Source organism: Oryctolagus cuniculus, chromosome 13, assembly GCF_964237555.1.
Source record: "Oryctolagus cuniculus chromosome 13, mOryCun1.1, whole genome shotgun sequence".
In the NCBI taxonomy this organism is placed as follows: domain Eukaryota; kingdom Metazoa; phylum Chordata; class Mammalia; order Lagomorpha; family Leporidae; genus Oryctolagus; species Oryctolagus cuniculus.
Genome location: NC_091444.1, coordinates 79,680,383 through 79,696,595, shown reverse-complemented (window position 1 = coordinate 79,696,595; position 16,213 = coordinate 79,680,383). Strand labels below are relative to the sequence as shown.

At 40.2% G+C, this 16,213-nt stretch overlaps 1 protein-coding gene across 2 annotated transcripts in view; it reads left to right on the top strand.

Moving 5' to 3' along the window:
• The window catches only part of GDI2 (GDP dissociation inhibitor 2), a 40,406-nt gene that overhangs the window by 13,537 nt on the left and 10,656 nt on the right, over positions 1-16,213 (top strand). For both annotated transcript variants that reach the window (XM_017337715.3, XM_002721691.5), the window contains 5 exons: positions 2,748-2,855; positions 4,631-4,730; positions 12,030-12,164; positions 14,111-14,309; positions 14,552-14,683. In XM_017337715.3, the coding sequence (XP_017193204.2) occupies positions 2,748-2,855; positions 4,631-4,730; positions 12,030-12,164; positions 14,111-14,309; positions 14,552-14,683 (674 nt within the window). The remainder of the gene's footprint in view (positions 1-2,747; positions 2,856-4,630; positions 4,731-12,029; positions 12,165-14,110; positions 14,310-14,551; positions 14,684-16,213) is intronic.

Sequence of the window (16,213 nt, the reverse complement as noted above, 5' to 3'; positions counted from 1 at the left end):
TTGAGAAAAGTATGATTGTCTCACATTTAATGTCTGGCTTAATAAAAGCTGGATTTGCATACCTGCTTTTGTGTTCAGTCTGTAGATCACAAAAACACAAGGGGTAGGGGTTTTTTTTTTGTTTGTTTTTTAAAGATTTATTTATCTGAAAGGGCAACAGAGAGAAGACGAGAGAGAGAGAGCGTGAGTGAGAGTGCTCTTCCAAAAGAGATCTTTGGTTCACTACACAAATGGCCTGCAGAAGGCTGGCCCACACCAATTCAGGAGCCAGAAATTCCACCTGGGTTTCCCATATGGGTGGCAAGGGGCCCAAGTACTAGAGTCATCTTCTGTTGCCTTCCCAGGTACATTAGCAGAAAGCTGGATTGGAAGCAGAGCAGCCAGGATTACCTGGCACTCTATATCAGATGTTAGCACACACTGTGCCACAACGTTGGCTCTAGGGGTTTTTTAAAAGATGAGTTATAGGCTGGTGTTGTAGCACAGTAGGTTAATTGGTGACATCTGGAATAACATATTGGAGGGCTCATTGGGGTCCCTGCTATTCTTCTTTTAGTCCAGCTTCCTGCTAATATGCCTGGCAAGGCAGAGGATGATGACCCAAATAACCCCTGGATGGAGTTCCTGGCTCCTGGGTTCAGCATAGCCCAGCTAGGCTGTTATGACCATTTGCAGGGTGAACCAGTGGATGGAAAATTCTCCCACCCCCCTCCCTTGCTCTTCATTTCAAATAAATAAGTCTTTTAAAAATGATTAATTCCAAAATCAAATCTGAAACAACATTGAGAATCTATTCTGATACATTGATCTAACTTGCACTTTTAATTACATCATTTATTTGTCATTTGGGAAATACTGGTTTACTCTGGGTAATAGAGATTTTCTGAATGTTGACATTCATTTTGTTTTATAGTGTCAAAAATCATATTTGTTTATATTGTCACTAATATTGTCTAAAAAGCCCTTGCTGACAATGGTAGATTCTTCTCCCTTCTCAGAATTCTGATTTTCATTCAAAAATTTGACTTTCTTCTATTGGCAGCAGATAATCTCAAATTTTTTTTTACATTTATTTTTGAGAAAATATCTGCCACAGGCCGGCGCCACGGCTCACTAGGCTAATCCCCCGCCTAGCGGCGCCGGCACACCGGGTTCTAGTCCCGGTCGGGGTGCCGGATTCTGTCCCAGTTACCCCTCTTCCAGGCCAGCTCTCTGCTGTGGCCAGGGAGTGCAGTGGAGGATGGCCCAAGTGCTTGGGCCCTGCACCCCATGGGAGACCAGGAAAAAGCACCTGGCTCCTGGCTCCTGGCTCCTGCCATCGGATCAGCGCGGTGTGCCGGCCGCAGCGCGCCGGCCGCTACGGCCATTGGAGGGTGAACCAACGGCAAAGGAAGACCTTTCTCTCTGTCTCTCTCTCTCACTGTCCACTCTGCCTGTCAGAAAATAAAAAAAAAAAAAAAAAAAAAAAAAAGAAAAGAAAAGAAAAAAAAAGAAAATATCTGCCACATATTTAAGTCTGAATAATCATAGTTTGTCAGCCATTTGAAAATTTCCTTCTTTCACTCTTTTTCTGTAACACTTCCTTTCAAATAAATAAATAAATTTTTATAAAGTAATTTCCTTGAGTCAGAAGTGCTGTCTATACTCCCCAGATTATTAAAAATATATTAATTTTTTATGCCTCATCAGAGGCACTCAAGTGAGTGCTTTGATCAGTGTAATGACTACTAGTGGAGTTTAGAGTCCTTATCTTAATTTGATCCACCACTGATTTTACATCAGTGCAAATGTCAACACAATAAAAATGTCTTAATGTTATTGTGAAAATTGTTTTAGGGACTGGTATTGTGATACAGCAGGTTAAACTGCCACTTTTAATACTGCATCTCTTATTGGAGTACTGGTTCCAGTCTTGTCTGCTCTGCTTCCAATACAGCTCCCTGCTAATGTACCTGGACCTGCAGTGAATAATGGCCCAAGTACTTGGGACCCTACCACCCTTGTGGAGACCTGGATGGAGTTCTTGACTCCTGGCTTCTGCCTGACCCAGCTCTGGTTGTTATGACAATTTGGGGAGTAAACCAGCAGATGGGAGATAATCTCTCTATGTGTATGTCTTTTCTCCATGCTACTCTACCTTTTAAATATAAAGATAAGTAATAAAAAAAATAGTTTTAGGTACTGACATGTGGCATAGCGGGTAAAACCGCCACTGGTGGGTGCTGGTTTGAGTCCTGGCTGCTCCACTTCCGATCTGGCTCCCTGCTAATGTCTTTGGGAAAGCAGTAGAGAATGACTCACATCCTTGGGCCCCTGCACCCACATATGGGAGACCCAAAAGAAGCTCCTGGCTCTTGGCTTCTGATTAGCACAGCTCCAGCCATTGTAGCCATTTGAGGAGTGAACCAATGGATGGAAGACCTCTCTTTCTCTATGCTTCTGCCTCTGCCTTTCAAACAAACAAATAAATCTTTTAAAAAAAATAATAGTTTTAACCTCGGGAATCACAGGATGGATTCATGACCACAGCCTGGTTACTTTTAGGTTTCTTTTATAAATTTTGTCATGTTGTATGAACATAAATGTTAATTTCTTTTTTCTCTTTTTTTAATTTTACAAAGGGAACAAGTTTCATGTATTTTATATGTATAGTTTTAAGAGACTGTTTAATGATAATTTTTTAAAAAGGAATCAGTTTAAACATGCTGTAGAACTTCATTTTGAAAATGCTTACGCATTTCCTGTAGGAATGTATCTTGTCGGGTATCATGTCAGTGAATGGAAAGAAAGTTCTTCACATGGATCAAAACCCATACTATGGAGGAGAAAGTGCATCTATAACACCTCTGGAAGATGTAAGTATTAGAATGAATACACCTTTTAGATGTTGTTTTACTTGAGAATCACCATTTTACTCAAAGATGGATTTCATATTACTAAATAGAACATCTGGAGCACCATAATTGTCTAGAAGTTTCTAGTTTGGGGTTTATACAAATTAAAACTGTAAAATTGTTGTTGCTATCTGGTATCTGTTATCTCTCAGTTAATAGAGCATAGACTGGAAAGAGTCAGAAGAGGTGTCTGATGTCTCAGGCACAGTGCCAATGCCTTCCACATGGTCTTATTTATTGTCTCAGTTACTCAAAGACACATTTTTCTCCCTCAGTTTACAGTTTACAAAGTAGTGCCTTCAAGGTTAAAATTGCAGACATGGGTTGTGAATCTGTGTCATAAATTTAAAGCTTAGTTCATTTTGCTACATTGCCCTTTTCCTACTTGTTTAGGATATGAGCACATGAAGCATTTCTAAACTGTGTCTTACTAAGTATATGTGTATTTCTCTGTGTGAGGCTTGTTTGACATTCACATGTATAGACATAAACCGTAATGTGCTTTTTGGGAGATACAGATTTCAACAATGACTTTTTATATAATTAGTGGCTTATTAGAGTTAGTATCTATAAAAAGCATTTTTCCTATGTCCAAGAATACAAAAAAGTTATAAGAATAATACTAGTGTATCAAAAACCTTCTGTCTAAAAAAAACACCTTCCATCTGAATTTAACAGTTAATGTTTTGCTATATTTGCTTCATGTGTCTTTGTTACTGGTTTTCAATTGTTGAAAGTAATAACAGACGTCATGCTACTTGACCTGCATATTCACATTCATCTGCCAAGAATACATTTTCCAGCAAATCATAAGGACATATTTATGGAAATTAACTATTATCTAATGATATCAAGAATGTCCTTTTAGTGATTTAATAGACTTTTAAACCAAGGTTACCTAATGGTTATTTTATCAAAACTACTTAATCAATAAGTAGGTGTATGAAGAAGCTTCAAAAATACATTATCTTTTCAGGAAAATTTTAGTTTATTTGAGAGGTAGAAAGAGTGAGGAAGAACATCCAATTGCTCCCATAAGCTGGCCCACAGTTGACCTCCTCCCTAACTGTCTTTATAACCTGGTCTGGGCCTCTGGCCAAACCTAAGAACCAGGAATTCATTCCAGGTCTCCTACTTGGTGACAATAACCCAACCACTTGAGCCATTACAGCTGCCTTCCAGGTCCATACCAGCAGGAACCTGGGGTTAGGAGCCAAAAGTAAGCACCAAACCCAGGCACTCAAATATGGTATATGGGCATCCTAACCCCAGGGCAAATGCCCACTCTCATAATATCTTTTTTCCTTTAATATTTCTTTAATGTTTATATATTTATTTTCAACTACTTGAAAGGCAGAGACAGACAGACAGACACACACACACACACATACATGGGGAGAAAGAGATATCTTTCATCCTGATTCACTCCATAAACCAACCAGGAATTTGCCAGGCCAAAGCTGGGAGCCAGGAATTCCATGTGGGTCTCTCACTTGGGTGGCAGGATACCAAGCACTTGAGCCATCCATCATCTGCATCCTACCAGAATGCATTACCAGGAAGCTGGTTCAGAAGCAGAGGTGCCAGGGGTTGCAGGTGTCCCAAGCACAGCTTAATCCACTATACCACTCTATATATTATCATTATCATTTCCAATAACTTTTTGAAGTCCCTTTGTATGTTATAATAAAAATTGAATTTTTATACATCATGAGTCCTTTTTGTTTTGCTCCTAGTTATACAAAAGATTTAAAATACCAGGATCACCACCATCATCAATGGGGAGAGGAAGAGACTGGAATGTTGACTTAATTCCCAAGTTCCTTATGGCTAATGGTAAAGAACTCTAACTTGAACTTGTGACAATACATTGAATCTAATTTGTAAGTAGATACTAACTCTTCGCAGAGAATATTATTCTCAGTGTGATGGTTATGCTTAGCAATATGATCCATTAGATAGGGTGGCTGGAGTTGTTAAGAATGAAAGGGAGAGAGTGTGACTTACTAGTAATTATTTCTGGAGAAAGAAAATTATAATGTAGCACAACACATCTGAAAATTGTAAACATTTTGAAAATGTAAAGTTTTAAAAAATTATATTTGGCATAATTAAAAACATTTATCCAATTATGATGGTGTATCCTACGTTATAAACACTTGTATCAGACTTCCTTCTTAATTTCTTGAGTGATGATTTAGGTAACTGACTTTTTTTTTTTTTAACCTTTATTTAATGAATATAAATTTCCAAAGTTCGATTTATGGATTACAATGGCTTCCCCCACATACCGTCCCTCCCACCCACAACCCTCCCCTTTCCCACTCCCTCTCCCCTTCCATTCACATCAAGATTCATTTTCGATTATCTTAATATACAGAAGATCAGCTTAGTATACATTAAGTAAGGATTTCAACAGTTTGTTCCCACACAGAAACATAAAGTGAAAAATAATAGATGATTTTTTTTAAATGATGATGAAATCAGATCAGACCTATTGTTATGTTTAATCCCAGTGAGAGTCAAGTTGGGAGTTGATAATTTTTTTTTTTTTTTTTTTTTTTTTTTAACAGAGGATCAGTTTAGTACACATTAAGTAAAGATTTCAACAGTTTGCACCTCCATAGAAACACAAAGTGAAATATATTGTTTGAGTACTCGTTATAGCATTAAATCTCAATGCACAGCACATTAAGGACAGAGATCCTACATGAGGAGTAAGTGCACAGTGACTCCTGTTGTTGACTTTACCAATTGACACTCCTGTCTATGGCGTCAGTAATCTCGCTATGCTCCAGTCATGAGTTTCCAAGGCTATGGAAGCCATCTGAGTTCTCCGATTCTTATCTTGTTTAGACAAGGTCATAGTCAAAGTGGAGGTTCTCTCCTCCCTTCAGAGAAAGGTACCTCCTTCTTTGAAGTCCTGTTCTTTCCACTGGGATCTCACTCACAGAGATCTTTTCCCAGAGTGTCTTGGCTTTCCATGCCTGAAATACTCTCATGGGCTTTTCAGCCAGATCGGAATGCCTTTAGGGCTGATTCTGAGGCCAGAGTGCTATTTAGGACATCTGCCATTCTATGAGTCTGCTGAGTATCTCACTTCCCATGTTGGATCACTCTCCCCTTTATTTATTCTATCAGTTAGTGTTAGCAGGTACTAGACTTGTTTATGTGCTCCCTTTGACTCTTAGTCCTTTCATTATGATCAATTGTGAACTGAAATTGATCACTTGGACTAGTGAGATGGCATTGGTACATGCCATCTTGATGGGATTGAATTGGAATCCCCTGGTATGTTTCTAACTCTACCATTTGGGGTAAGTCAGCTTGAGCATGTCCCAAATTACACATCTCTTCCCTCTCTTATTCCCACTCTTATGTTTAACAGGGATCACATTTCAGTTAATTTTCAACACTTAAGAATAACTGTGTATTAATTACAGAATTAAACCAGTCATATTAAGTAGAACAGACAAAAAAACTACTAAGAGGGATAATGTATTAAGTTGTTCATTAACAGTCAGGGCTATGCTGATCCAGTCACCATTTCCCATAGTGTCCATTTCACTTCAGGAGGTTTCCTTTTTGGTGTTCAGTCAGTTGTCACCGATCAGGGAGAACATATGGTATTTGTCCCTTTGGGACTGGCTTATTTCACTCAGCATGATGTGTTCCAGATTCCTCCATTTTGTTGCAAATGACTGGATTTCGTTGTTTCTTACTGCAGTATAGTATTCTAAAGAGTACATATCCCATAATTTCTTTATCCAGTCTACCCTTGATGGGCATTTAGGTTGGTTCCAGGTCTTAGCTATTGTGAATTGAGCTGCAATAAACATTAGGCTGCAGACCGCTTTTTTGTTTGGATCTTTTCTTTATGTTTCACTGTGGAGAGTTTAATTACAACATGTCGTGGTGAGGATCTCTTTTGGTTGTGTTTATTAGGGGTTCTGTGAGCTTCCTGTACTAGGATTTCTCTGTCCTTCTCCAAACCTGGGAAATTTTCTGCTAATATCTCACTAAAAAGGCCTTCTAATCCTTTCTCCCTCTCCATGCCTTCAGGAACTCCTAGAACCCGAATGTTGGGTTTTTTAATAGTATCCTGAAGATTCCCGACAATATGTTTTAGATTTCTAATTTCCTCTTCTTTTCTTTGGTCTGACTGTATCCTTTCCTGTTCTCTGTCTTCTAAGTCCGATATTCTCTCTTCTGCTTCACCCATTCTGTTTGTAAGGCTCTCTATTGTGTTTTTCATTTGATCTATTGAATTCTTCACTTCAGTCACTATCCCAGTTTCCTGTTGTACTAGTTGTTTCGTTTCATTTTGATTCCTCCTTAATATTTCATTTTCACGAGAGAGATTTTCTCTCTTGTCCATTAAGGATTTCTGTAGTTCAAGAATTTGTTTGTGAACTTCTTAATGTTCTTATCAATTTTTTGATATCTGCTTCTTGCATTTCTTCTATGTCATCATCTTCATAATCTTGAATTGGGGTGTCTTTTTCATTTGAGGGCGTCATGGTGACTTCCTTGTTTTTATTACCTCGGTTTTTGCGTTTGTTATTTGGCATATTGGAGATATTTGGTTTCTTCACTGTGGTGCTTTTTCTTGTTATACTATGACTCTAGTTTAAGTGGACTATCTGTTTTTGATGGAGCCTTAGGGCTTGAGATGGGTGTGGCCTGAGAGCTCTGTTTGATGTGCCAAAGGTGACACTCCCAGGTTAGGCATGGTAAACCTCTCTCTCTTTCTTTATTTTTTTTGATTCAAAAGGGACGTTATTCTGCACAGCTGAACGAAGTTGGAGGTAGTTAGCAGGCAAATGATATACCCACAGGAGCCAGAGATCAGAAGCTCTTTCCCAAGGACCACACAGGGAATCTGTCCTGCCCTCAGAGTGGGCTCAAATTCTCCTTCAGTCTCCCACTGGGTTGCCAAAGTTACGGAATTGTAGCGTCTCTGGAGAGTGCTCACGTGAATTCCGTGAGTTCTCTCCCCCACCGTCTCTTTTTTCACAGTCTCAGTTCAGTAGCACCACAAATTTACTAGGTCCTAATCTCCTGTTAATTCGCCCCGCCCAGAGTCAGGTTTTTCTGCTAGGCTCAGGGCCGGTGCAGACCTGAGGTCGCTCTGCTTATGACGTATGTCCAAGATGGCGCCTGCTCTTTGTCTTGTTCGCCCTTGAGAGGTGAGCGGAGAGAGAGAAACCGGTGTCCGTACCAGTCACTTTTTTTTTTTTTTTCTCTCTGTCTCTCTTCCAGTTAGCCTGGTTAACTTTCGCCCCCCCCCCCCCCCCCCGGGGGTCGTTCCCTCTAGTCTCCTCTCTCCGCTTGCCTGCCGGTGTCTCGGGCTATTGAGGTTCGGCTCACCTCGCGTTCCAGCGCTGGTGTGTTGAGTCTTCCGCTGGTGTCCCGAACTGTGGGCTCCCACGCTCTCCACGCAGGTCCGTTCCCCTTCCAGCGCCGATGTGTGGACTCGGAGCCCTGGACGTCCCAAGTCTCCCCGCTGTTGTCTGTGTGGCACGCACTCCCCTTCGAGCACTGGCGCGCAGACTCCGCGGCTTCCGCGGCTCAGTCCCACAGCTCGGCTTCCGCGGCTCGGTCCCGCGGCTCGGCTTCCACGCGGTGGGCGACCTTGTTCTCCCAGTAGGTCCTCCGATTCACGGCCACTCGTTCCAGAAGAGTTTTCTCTGCAATATTTTCCTGGTTCTTTTTTCTGAGGCTACCGTAACTCCCCTTTTATTAAACTGGTAACTGACCTTTCAGAAAGAGTCATTTTAATGTTTTTCTAGTTCGTGGGTTTTTTTTTGTTTTTTTTTTTGTTTTTTTTTTGTTTTTTTTTTTGTTTTTTTGACAGGCAGAGTGAACAGTGAGAGAGAGAGACAGAGAGAAAGATCTTCCTTTTTGCCATTGGTTCACCCTCCAGTGGCCGCCGCGGCTGGCGCACTGCGCTGATCCGATGGCAGGAGCCAGGAGTTTGTGGGTTTTTTAAAATATTTTTTCATCTAGCTTTTCTCATAGTTTAAAGGAGCTAAGTATGTTTTGAAATTGCTGTGGTGTTAATACCTTTTTCTGAGATGACATTGAAAAATGGAAATCATGGTTGTAAGTCTGTCTGTGTCCCATAAAATAAAGAATGTACTACCCTTTCCGCTTTTTGAACTTCCATTCTATAGGTTTTTTTTTTTTTTTTTTTTTTTTTTTATTTTCTGACAGGCAGAGTGGACAGTGAGAGAGAGAGACAGAGAGAAAGGTCTTCCTTTGTCGTTGGTTCACCCTCCAATGGCCGCAGCGGCCGGCGTACCGCGCTGATCCGAACACAGGAGCCAGGTACTTCTCCTGGTCTCCCATGGGGTGCAGGGCCCAAGCACTTGGGCCATCCTCCACTGCACTCCCTGGCCACAGCAGAGAGCTGGCCTGGAAGAGGGGTAACCGGGACAGAATCCGGTGCCCCGAATGGGACTAGAACCTGGTGTGCCGGCGCCGCAAGGCAGAGGATTAGCCTATTGAGCCACGGCACCGGCCCATTCTATAGTTTTAATAGAAGAGACGTTATTTGAATTTTCTCTGAAATTTAAAATGAATTCACTGAATTTTTTTGAGGTACATTGTAAATATAATTGTTTATTATCTAGGTTTATTTGACTAAGATTTCACCATTTATAAGTATGTTAATATTTTGTCTGTCACGTGCATATTTCTTTTTTCTCTCAAGTTATGTTTTTTACTCTGTTACTTATGAGCATTTGAGGGAGTGAGAGTGTGTGTTGGTGCTAAACCTCATTGTATACTTTTAGCTCTGTATTTTGGGGATAAAGGCAATGATCTTTTTTAAACTTTGCCTTATTATTGCCACATTTTGCTTTGTTTTTTAAAAGACTTATTTATTTGAAAGGCAAAATGGCAGAGAGACAAGAGACATAGAGATCTTCCATCTCCTGGTTCACTCTCCAAATGGGTACAACAGCCAAGTCTGGGCCAGGCCAAAACCAGTAGCCAAGAGCTCCATGCCGTTCTCCCACATGGGTGACAAGGGGCCCAAGTACTTGGGCCATCTTTCACTGCCTTCCCAGGAGAGCAGGAAGCTGGATTGGAAGTGGAGTAGCTAGGACTCAAATCAGCACCCCAGTAGAGGATACCTGCCTCAAGTGATGGCTTAAACCACTGTGCTGCAAAATTGGCCTCGCCACATTTTACTTTCATTAGTGACACTGTCTTTTTCCCAATTCCTTTATCAACCCTGGATAATTATTCATATCAGTTTGTCGTATGAAATTGCAAAATATGGACTTTAAATATTTATTAGAGGATAAAATGATTTCTAGATTTATATTGGCCTTCATATTGATGAGTCTTGTGCTTTGGACATTGATTCTGTTGGGGTTTTTCTGTTTTGTTTTTACTAATGTGAAAGAGCTCCTTGGAGATTAAGGGTATTGTTCCTATAAAAATACTTCTAAATATCTTTCTCTAGCTTGTGATTTGCCTTTTAACTCTGTTGTATTTTCTTTTTGTATATAAGGTTTTAGTTTTCATGTCATATTGGTTGCTTTTTTTTTTCCTTTTATTATTTATGATTTGGGGCGATCATGCTTAGAAAATTTCTATTAAGGTTAAGAATACTAACACTTGGCTTTTTTAATGGTTGACAGTTTCACTTTTTCAGCATGTACATTTAGCTATTTCACATTAACATTAGTTTTCTGTTTTATTAAATTTATCTACTTCATTATCTTGAAGTTGAAAAATAAGAAATTGAAATTTAGTTTTTAAAAATTGCTAGTTGTTAGTCTCTGAATGCCACTTAGCTTTCATTTTTATTTAACTTTTATCATATATTAAATCCTTATACCTGAGTATATAAGGTCCTATTTTCCTTCATTTGTGAACCAATCAATATAGTCACAGAATATACTTTATTTATGTATTTATTTATTCATTAACATTTATTTTATTTATTTGAAAGGCAAAGTTAGAGAGGCAGAGCTTCCATCCACTGGCTCAATCCCCAAATGGCTGCAATGGCCCTTGGCTGTGCGAGACCAGTGCTAGGAGCCCAGAGTTTCTCCCAGGCCATCTTCTGTTACTTTCCCAGGAACATTGCAGGGAGCTGGATCAGAAGTAGAGCAGCCAGGATTTGAACCAACACCCATATGGGATGCCAGCGTCACAGACAGCAGCTTTACCCGCTATGCCACAACACCGGCCCCTCGAGTATACTTCAACTTCTGGCTGCTCTTTACTTTATTTCTTGTTCTAAAAAAAAATTTTTTATGTTATTTATTTTTCTTTGCTCGATAGGCAGAATAACAGAGGTAGAGAGAAAGAGAGCTCTATTAACTGACTCATTCCCCAAATGCTCCAACAACCAAAGCTGAGCCAAGCTGAAGCCAGGAGCCTGGAACTATATCTGGGTCTCCCCAGTGGGTGCAGAGGCCTTAATACTTAAGCCACCATTTGCTCCCTCTCAGGATATGTTGGAAGGAAGCTGGATTAGAAATGGAGTACCTGGCACTCAAATTTACCTTGGTATATGATGTGGGCATCCAAGGAACAGTTTAACCCACTGTGCCATGATCACACATGCAAAAAATTATTTTGTTAGTGTTTGACCTTTGTAGTGTTTTTATCCATTCAAATTGGCTTTAAAATATTTTTTTTTTTGTTTCTGAACCATATTTGGTATACCAGATTATAGGTACACCTGCTTATAGGTAGATATTTCTGGTCACAAACACATCTTGTCTTTAGCTGAACTTGATTGACCCAGAGCTGAATATATTCCTGAAACATTTTGCAGGTTGCCTGTATTTAAAATATCGCAGAAACTGGAGAGAAACCCAAACCTGTTTGCAGTTACACTATAATTCTAAACCTCATACTCTAGTTAGCACTTCCTAGCTTTTGCAAAAGCATGCTGTAAGAGTTATTAACCAGGAAGTTGTCTAAATGTGCTGTGCAATAGTTTGCCTTGTCCCATTTGAAATAATGGCTTTAGAGAATTTTTTTGTAGGAGTTACTGAATAAAGTTAAGGGGAAATTGAGAAGGTATTAGTATTAAATGTACTCTTGTTTCTTCTGAATTTTTGTAATAGTAAGGTTTAAGTTATAATTTGAATTATGTGATTTTTCTAGGTCAGCTGGTTAAGATGCTGCTTTATACAGAAGTCACTCGTTATCTGGATTTCAAAGTGACAGAAGGAAGCTTTGTCTATAAAGGAGGAAAAATCTACAAGGTTCCTTCCACTGAAGCAGAAGCCCTTGCATCTAGTAAGTAATTTCATTTTATTTTCTTAGAATAGTGAAAATTTATAATGGAAAGGAATCTCAGAGATCATTTATTAAAAAATGTTTATTGAATGTCTGTCATGTGCTGGACAGTGTTCTAGGAAGTTGGGAATATATCAGTGAAAAAGTTTGGAAACTTCCCTCCCTTTGAAGTTTCTAGAGAGTTTAAGACCATCTTTAGACTTTGTAGCTAGTTACTGATAGATCTAAGTCTGTCTAGTGCCTGAAGTGCTCTTTTTATAATAATCATTATAAAGATATCACTTTTTTGGCCAGCGCCGCAGCTCAAAAGGCTAATCCTCCACCTAGCGGCGCCGGCACACCAGGTTCTAGTACCGGTCAGGGCACCGGATTCTGTCCCGGTTGCCCCTCTTCCAGGCCAGCTCTTTGCTGTGGCCAGGAAGTGCAGTGGAGGATGGCCCAAGTGCTTGGGCCTTGCACCCCATGGGAGACCAGGATAAGTACCTGGCTCCTGGTTTCGGATCAGCGCGATGCACCGGCCGTGGCGGCCATTGGAGGGTGAACCAACGGCAAAGGAAGACCTTTCTCTCTGTCTCTCACTGTCCACTCTGCCTGTCCAAAAAAAAAAAAAAAATTCAATCCAAACAAAATGTCTTCATAATAATAGGATAATAAAATATTATTCCTGTCACTGACAGCTAATTGTGTCTTGAAGTATGGTAGTTATTCCTTTATTGTTTGTGCATTCTGTCCATGTAAAAAGCTTGGTTGCAAATCCTAATTTTAAAAAGTTAAACATGGAAGTTAAATGTAGTTAGTTATTGTTAATAGCTTCATAATTTCAATTTTCATTTTTAATGGTTTGAACTGTAAAATAGTCCTGGATGCAAAATACTAGAGCTATCAAAATACTAAACTGTCAATAGAGAGTTCATTATTTTCAAAGTGGTAACTACTCTTTAACATCTTTAAAGTCACTATACAGATTAGAAAACAGAAGGGAGGTCATATCAGAAATTTTTCTTTTTCATTGGCCAATTTTCTTTCTGCCATCTGAATACTACTACTAGTGGAAGTGTTGTCTAGTAGGGAGAGCTGACTGTAAGTGGTAGTTTGCAGTGGTCTCTTCATCTGTTTTTAGTGAAAACAACAGTGAATGTGTTACCTGCAACTACACTTAAGTGAGTAATTAACAAGATAACCAACATGTAAACTTCTTCTTTGAGGTCAGTTTGTTCTTCATATCTTTTTTTTTTTTTTAAGATTTATTTATTTATTTGAAAGGCAGAGTTATGGAGAAAAAGAGAGGGAAATCTTCTATTCTATTCACTGGTTCACTCCATAAATGGCTGCAACTGCCAGAGCTGGGCCGATCTGAAGCCAGGAGCTTCTTTCAGGTACAGGGACCCATGTATTTGAGTCATTCTTCACTGCTTTTCTAGGTGCATTAGCAGAGAGCTGCAGCAGAAGTGGAGCAGCCAGGACTTGAACTGGCACCGTTGCCCGCTATGCTGGCCTGTTTTTGGTACCCTAAGCTTCTTTTCCACTGACTGACAGAGTGTATCTTAGCATCCAAAAGAGGAAAAGGAGGAGTATTTACAGTTTTAGGCAGTTGTCTGAGGGTAAATCAGAGTTGTTAGAGGAAGAAGATTCAAATTCAATCTTTCATATGTAGTATTTTTTCAGAGTAATACTTTAAGTGATATAATTCGACTTATCACATTTACTTAAATACTGGTTATAATTACTTGTAGTTATATGGTGAAATTGAAGATTTTATAGCTGACCTGTAATTGTGTTGGTTTATTTTAAAGTGTCGTGAAACTGGAAGCCCCATTGTCCAAAACTCCTGTATCTGAAATTGCACCCTGCATCAGTGGTGCCTCAGTTAACGACATGGCATGTCTCAACTTTGTTCTCGTGCTTTCTTTTCCTCAGTGTCCTATTTTTGAGTGTGTGTTTTTTAGGCTTAATGGGACTATTTGAAAAACGTCGCTTCAGAAAATTCCTGGTGTATGTTGCCAACTTTGATGAAAACGATGCTAGAACTTTTGAAGGTGTTGATCCCAAGAAGACTGCAATGCGAGATGTGTATAAGAAATTTGATTTGGGCCAAGATGTTATCGATTTTACAGGTCATGCTCTTGCACTCTATAGAACTGATGAGTAAGTTGTTTAGGTTTTGAGATTTGTGTATTTCTCAAAAATCACTGAATTTTCCCTAGTTCTCTACAGTGATTGTTCTAACAAATACGTAACCATGTTACACTGTGAAATAAGAGAGTCTAGTTGCATATTAGTGTTGGAACCTTTTAAATGAAATGTTGAAATGCTAGAAAAGGATTTTAAATTGAACACCAAGAATGAAATCTAAAACCCTTTTCTAATACCCATTTCCTTTTCTCCAGCTACTTAGATCAACCATGTTGTGAAACCATTAATAGAATTAAACTTTACAGTGAGTCTCTGGCGCGATATGGCAAAAGCCCATACCTTTATCCACTCTATGGCCTTGGGGAACTCCCACAAGGATTTGCAAGGTAAGAATCTATCTTTCACCCATTAGCTGAAACCTTATTGATCCTGAACTTCATCTTCAACATAGGTATTATAACAGTATATTAGTCATATATACATAGGTATATAGCATAGGTATAATTTCTGTGAGAAATGAGATGCCTTTACTTAGTTGTTTTTTTTTGACAGGCAGTTAGACAGTGAGAGAGACAAAGAGAAAGGTCTTCCTTTCTGCTGGTTCACCCCCAAATGGCCGCTGCGGCCAGTGCACTGCGCCAATCTGAAGCCAGGAGCCAGGTGCTTCCTCCTGGTCTCCCATGTGGGTGCAGGGTCCAAGCACCTGGGCCATCCTCCACTGCTTTCCTGGGCCACAGCAGAGAGCTTGACTGGAAGAGGAGCAACTGGGACAGAATCCGGCACCCCAGCCGGGACTAGAACCCGGGGTGCCGGCGCCGGTGCCGCAGGCAGAGGATTAGCCATGTGAGCCACGGCGCCGGCCCGAGATGCCTTTATTTTTATTGAAGTAAAATTTACATACAGTAGAAGGCAGAGATTTTCAGTTAAAAAATCAGTACATAGGCCGGCGCCATGGCTCAATAGGCTAATCCTCCACCTTGCGGCGCCGGCACACCGGGTTCTAGTCCCGGTCAGGGCGCCGGATTCTGTCCCGGTTGCCCCTCTTCCAGGCCAGCTCTCTGCTATGGCCAGGGAGTGCAGTGGAGGATGGCCCAGGTGCTTGGGCCCTGCACCCCATGGGAGACCAGGAAAAGCACCTGGATCCTGGCTCCTGCCATCGGATCAGCGCGGTGCGCCGGCTGCAGCGGCGGCCATTGGAGGGTGAACCAACGGCAAAAGGAAGACCTTTCTCTCTCTGTCTCTCTATCTCACTGTCCACTCTGCCTGTCAAAAATAAAAAAAAAAAAATAAAAATAAATAAAAATAAAAAATAAAAAAATCAGTACATACAGATTTTTGTAACTGAAACCAAAATCAAGATACACAGAATATTTTCCTCACCCCAGAATGTTTTCTTATCACCTTATCATGTGCCCAGCAATTGCATTTGTGATTTCTATTTTCATAGGTTACTTTGGCTTGTTGTTGAAGTTCATATAAAGAGCATAATATATACATGCTTAAGAATGTTTTTGACGGGGCCAGCACTGTGGCCTTGTAGGTTAAGCCATGGCCTGCCGTTTGGCATCCCATATGGATGCCAGTTTAAGTCCTGGCTGCTCTACTTCCAATCTAACTGCCTGCTTATGTGCCTAAGAAAGCAGTAGCAGATAGCCCAAGTGCTTGGGTCCCTGCACCTAGAAGAAGCTCCTGGCTCCTGGCTTCAGGCTGGCCCAGCCTCATTTGTTGCAGCTATTTAGGGATGGAAGCTCGCTCTCTGTCTCTCTCTCTCTCTCTCTGTAACTCTGCATTTTAAATAAATCTCTTTAAAAAACAAAAGTATTTTGGGGGTTCATTGAAGTTGATGCACATAGTATTAATTCACTTAATAGTCTATTAATTTGAATTGTACAAATATACCACATTTTCCCATCGAC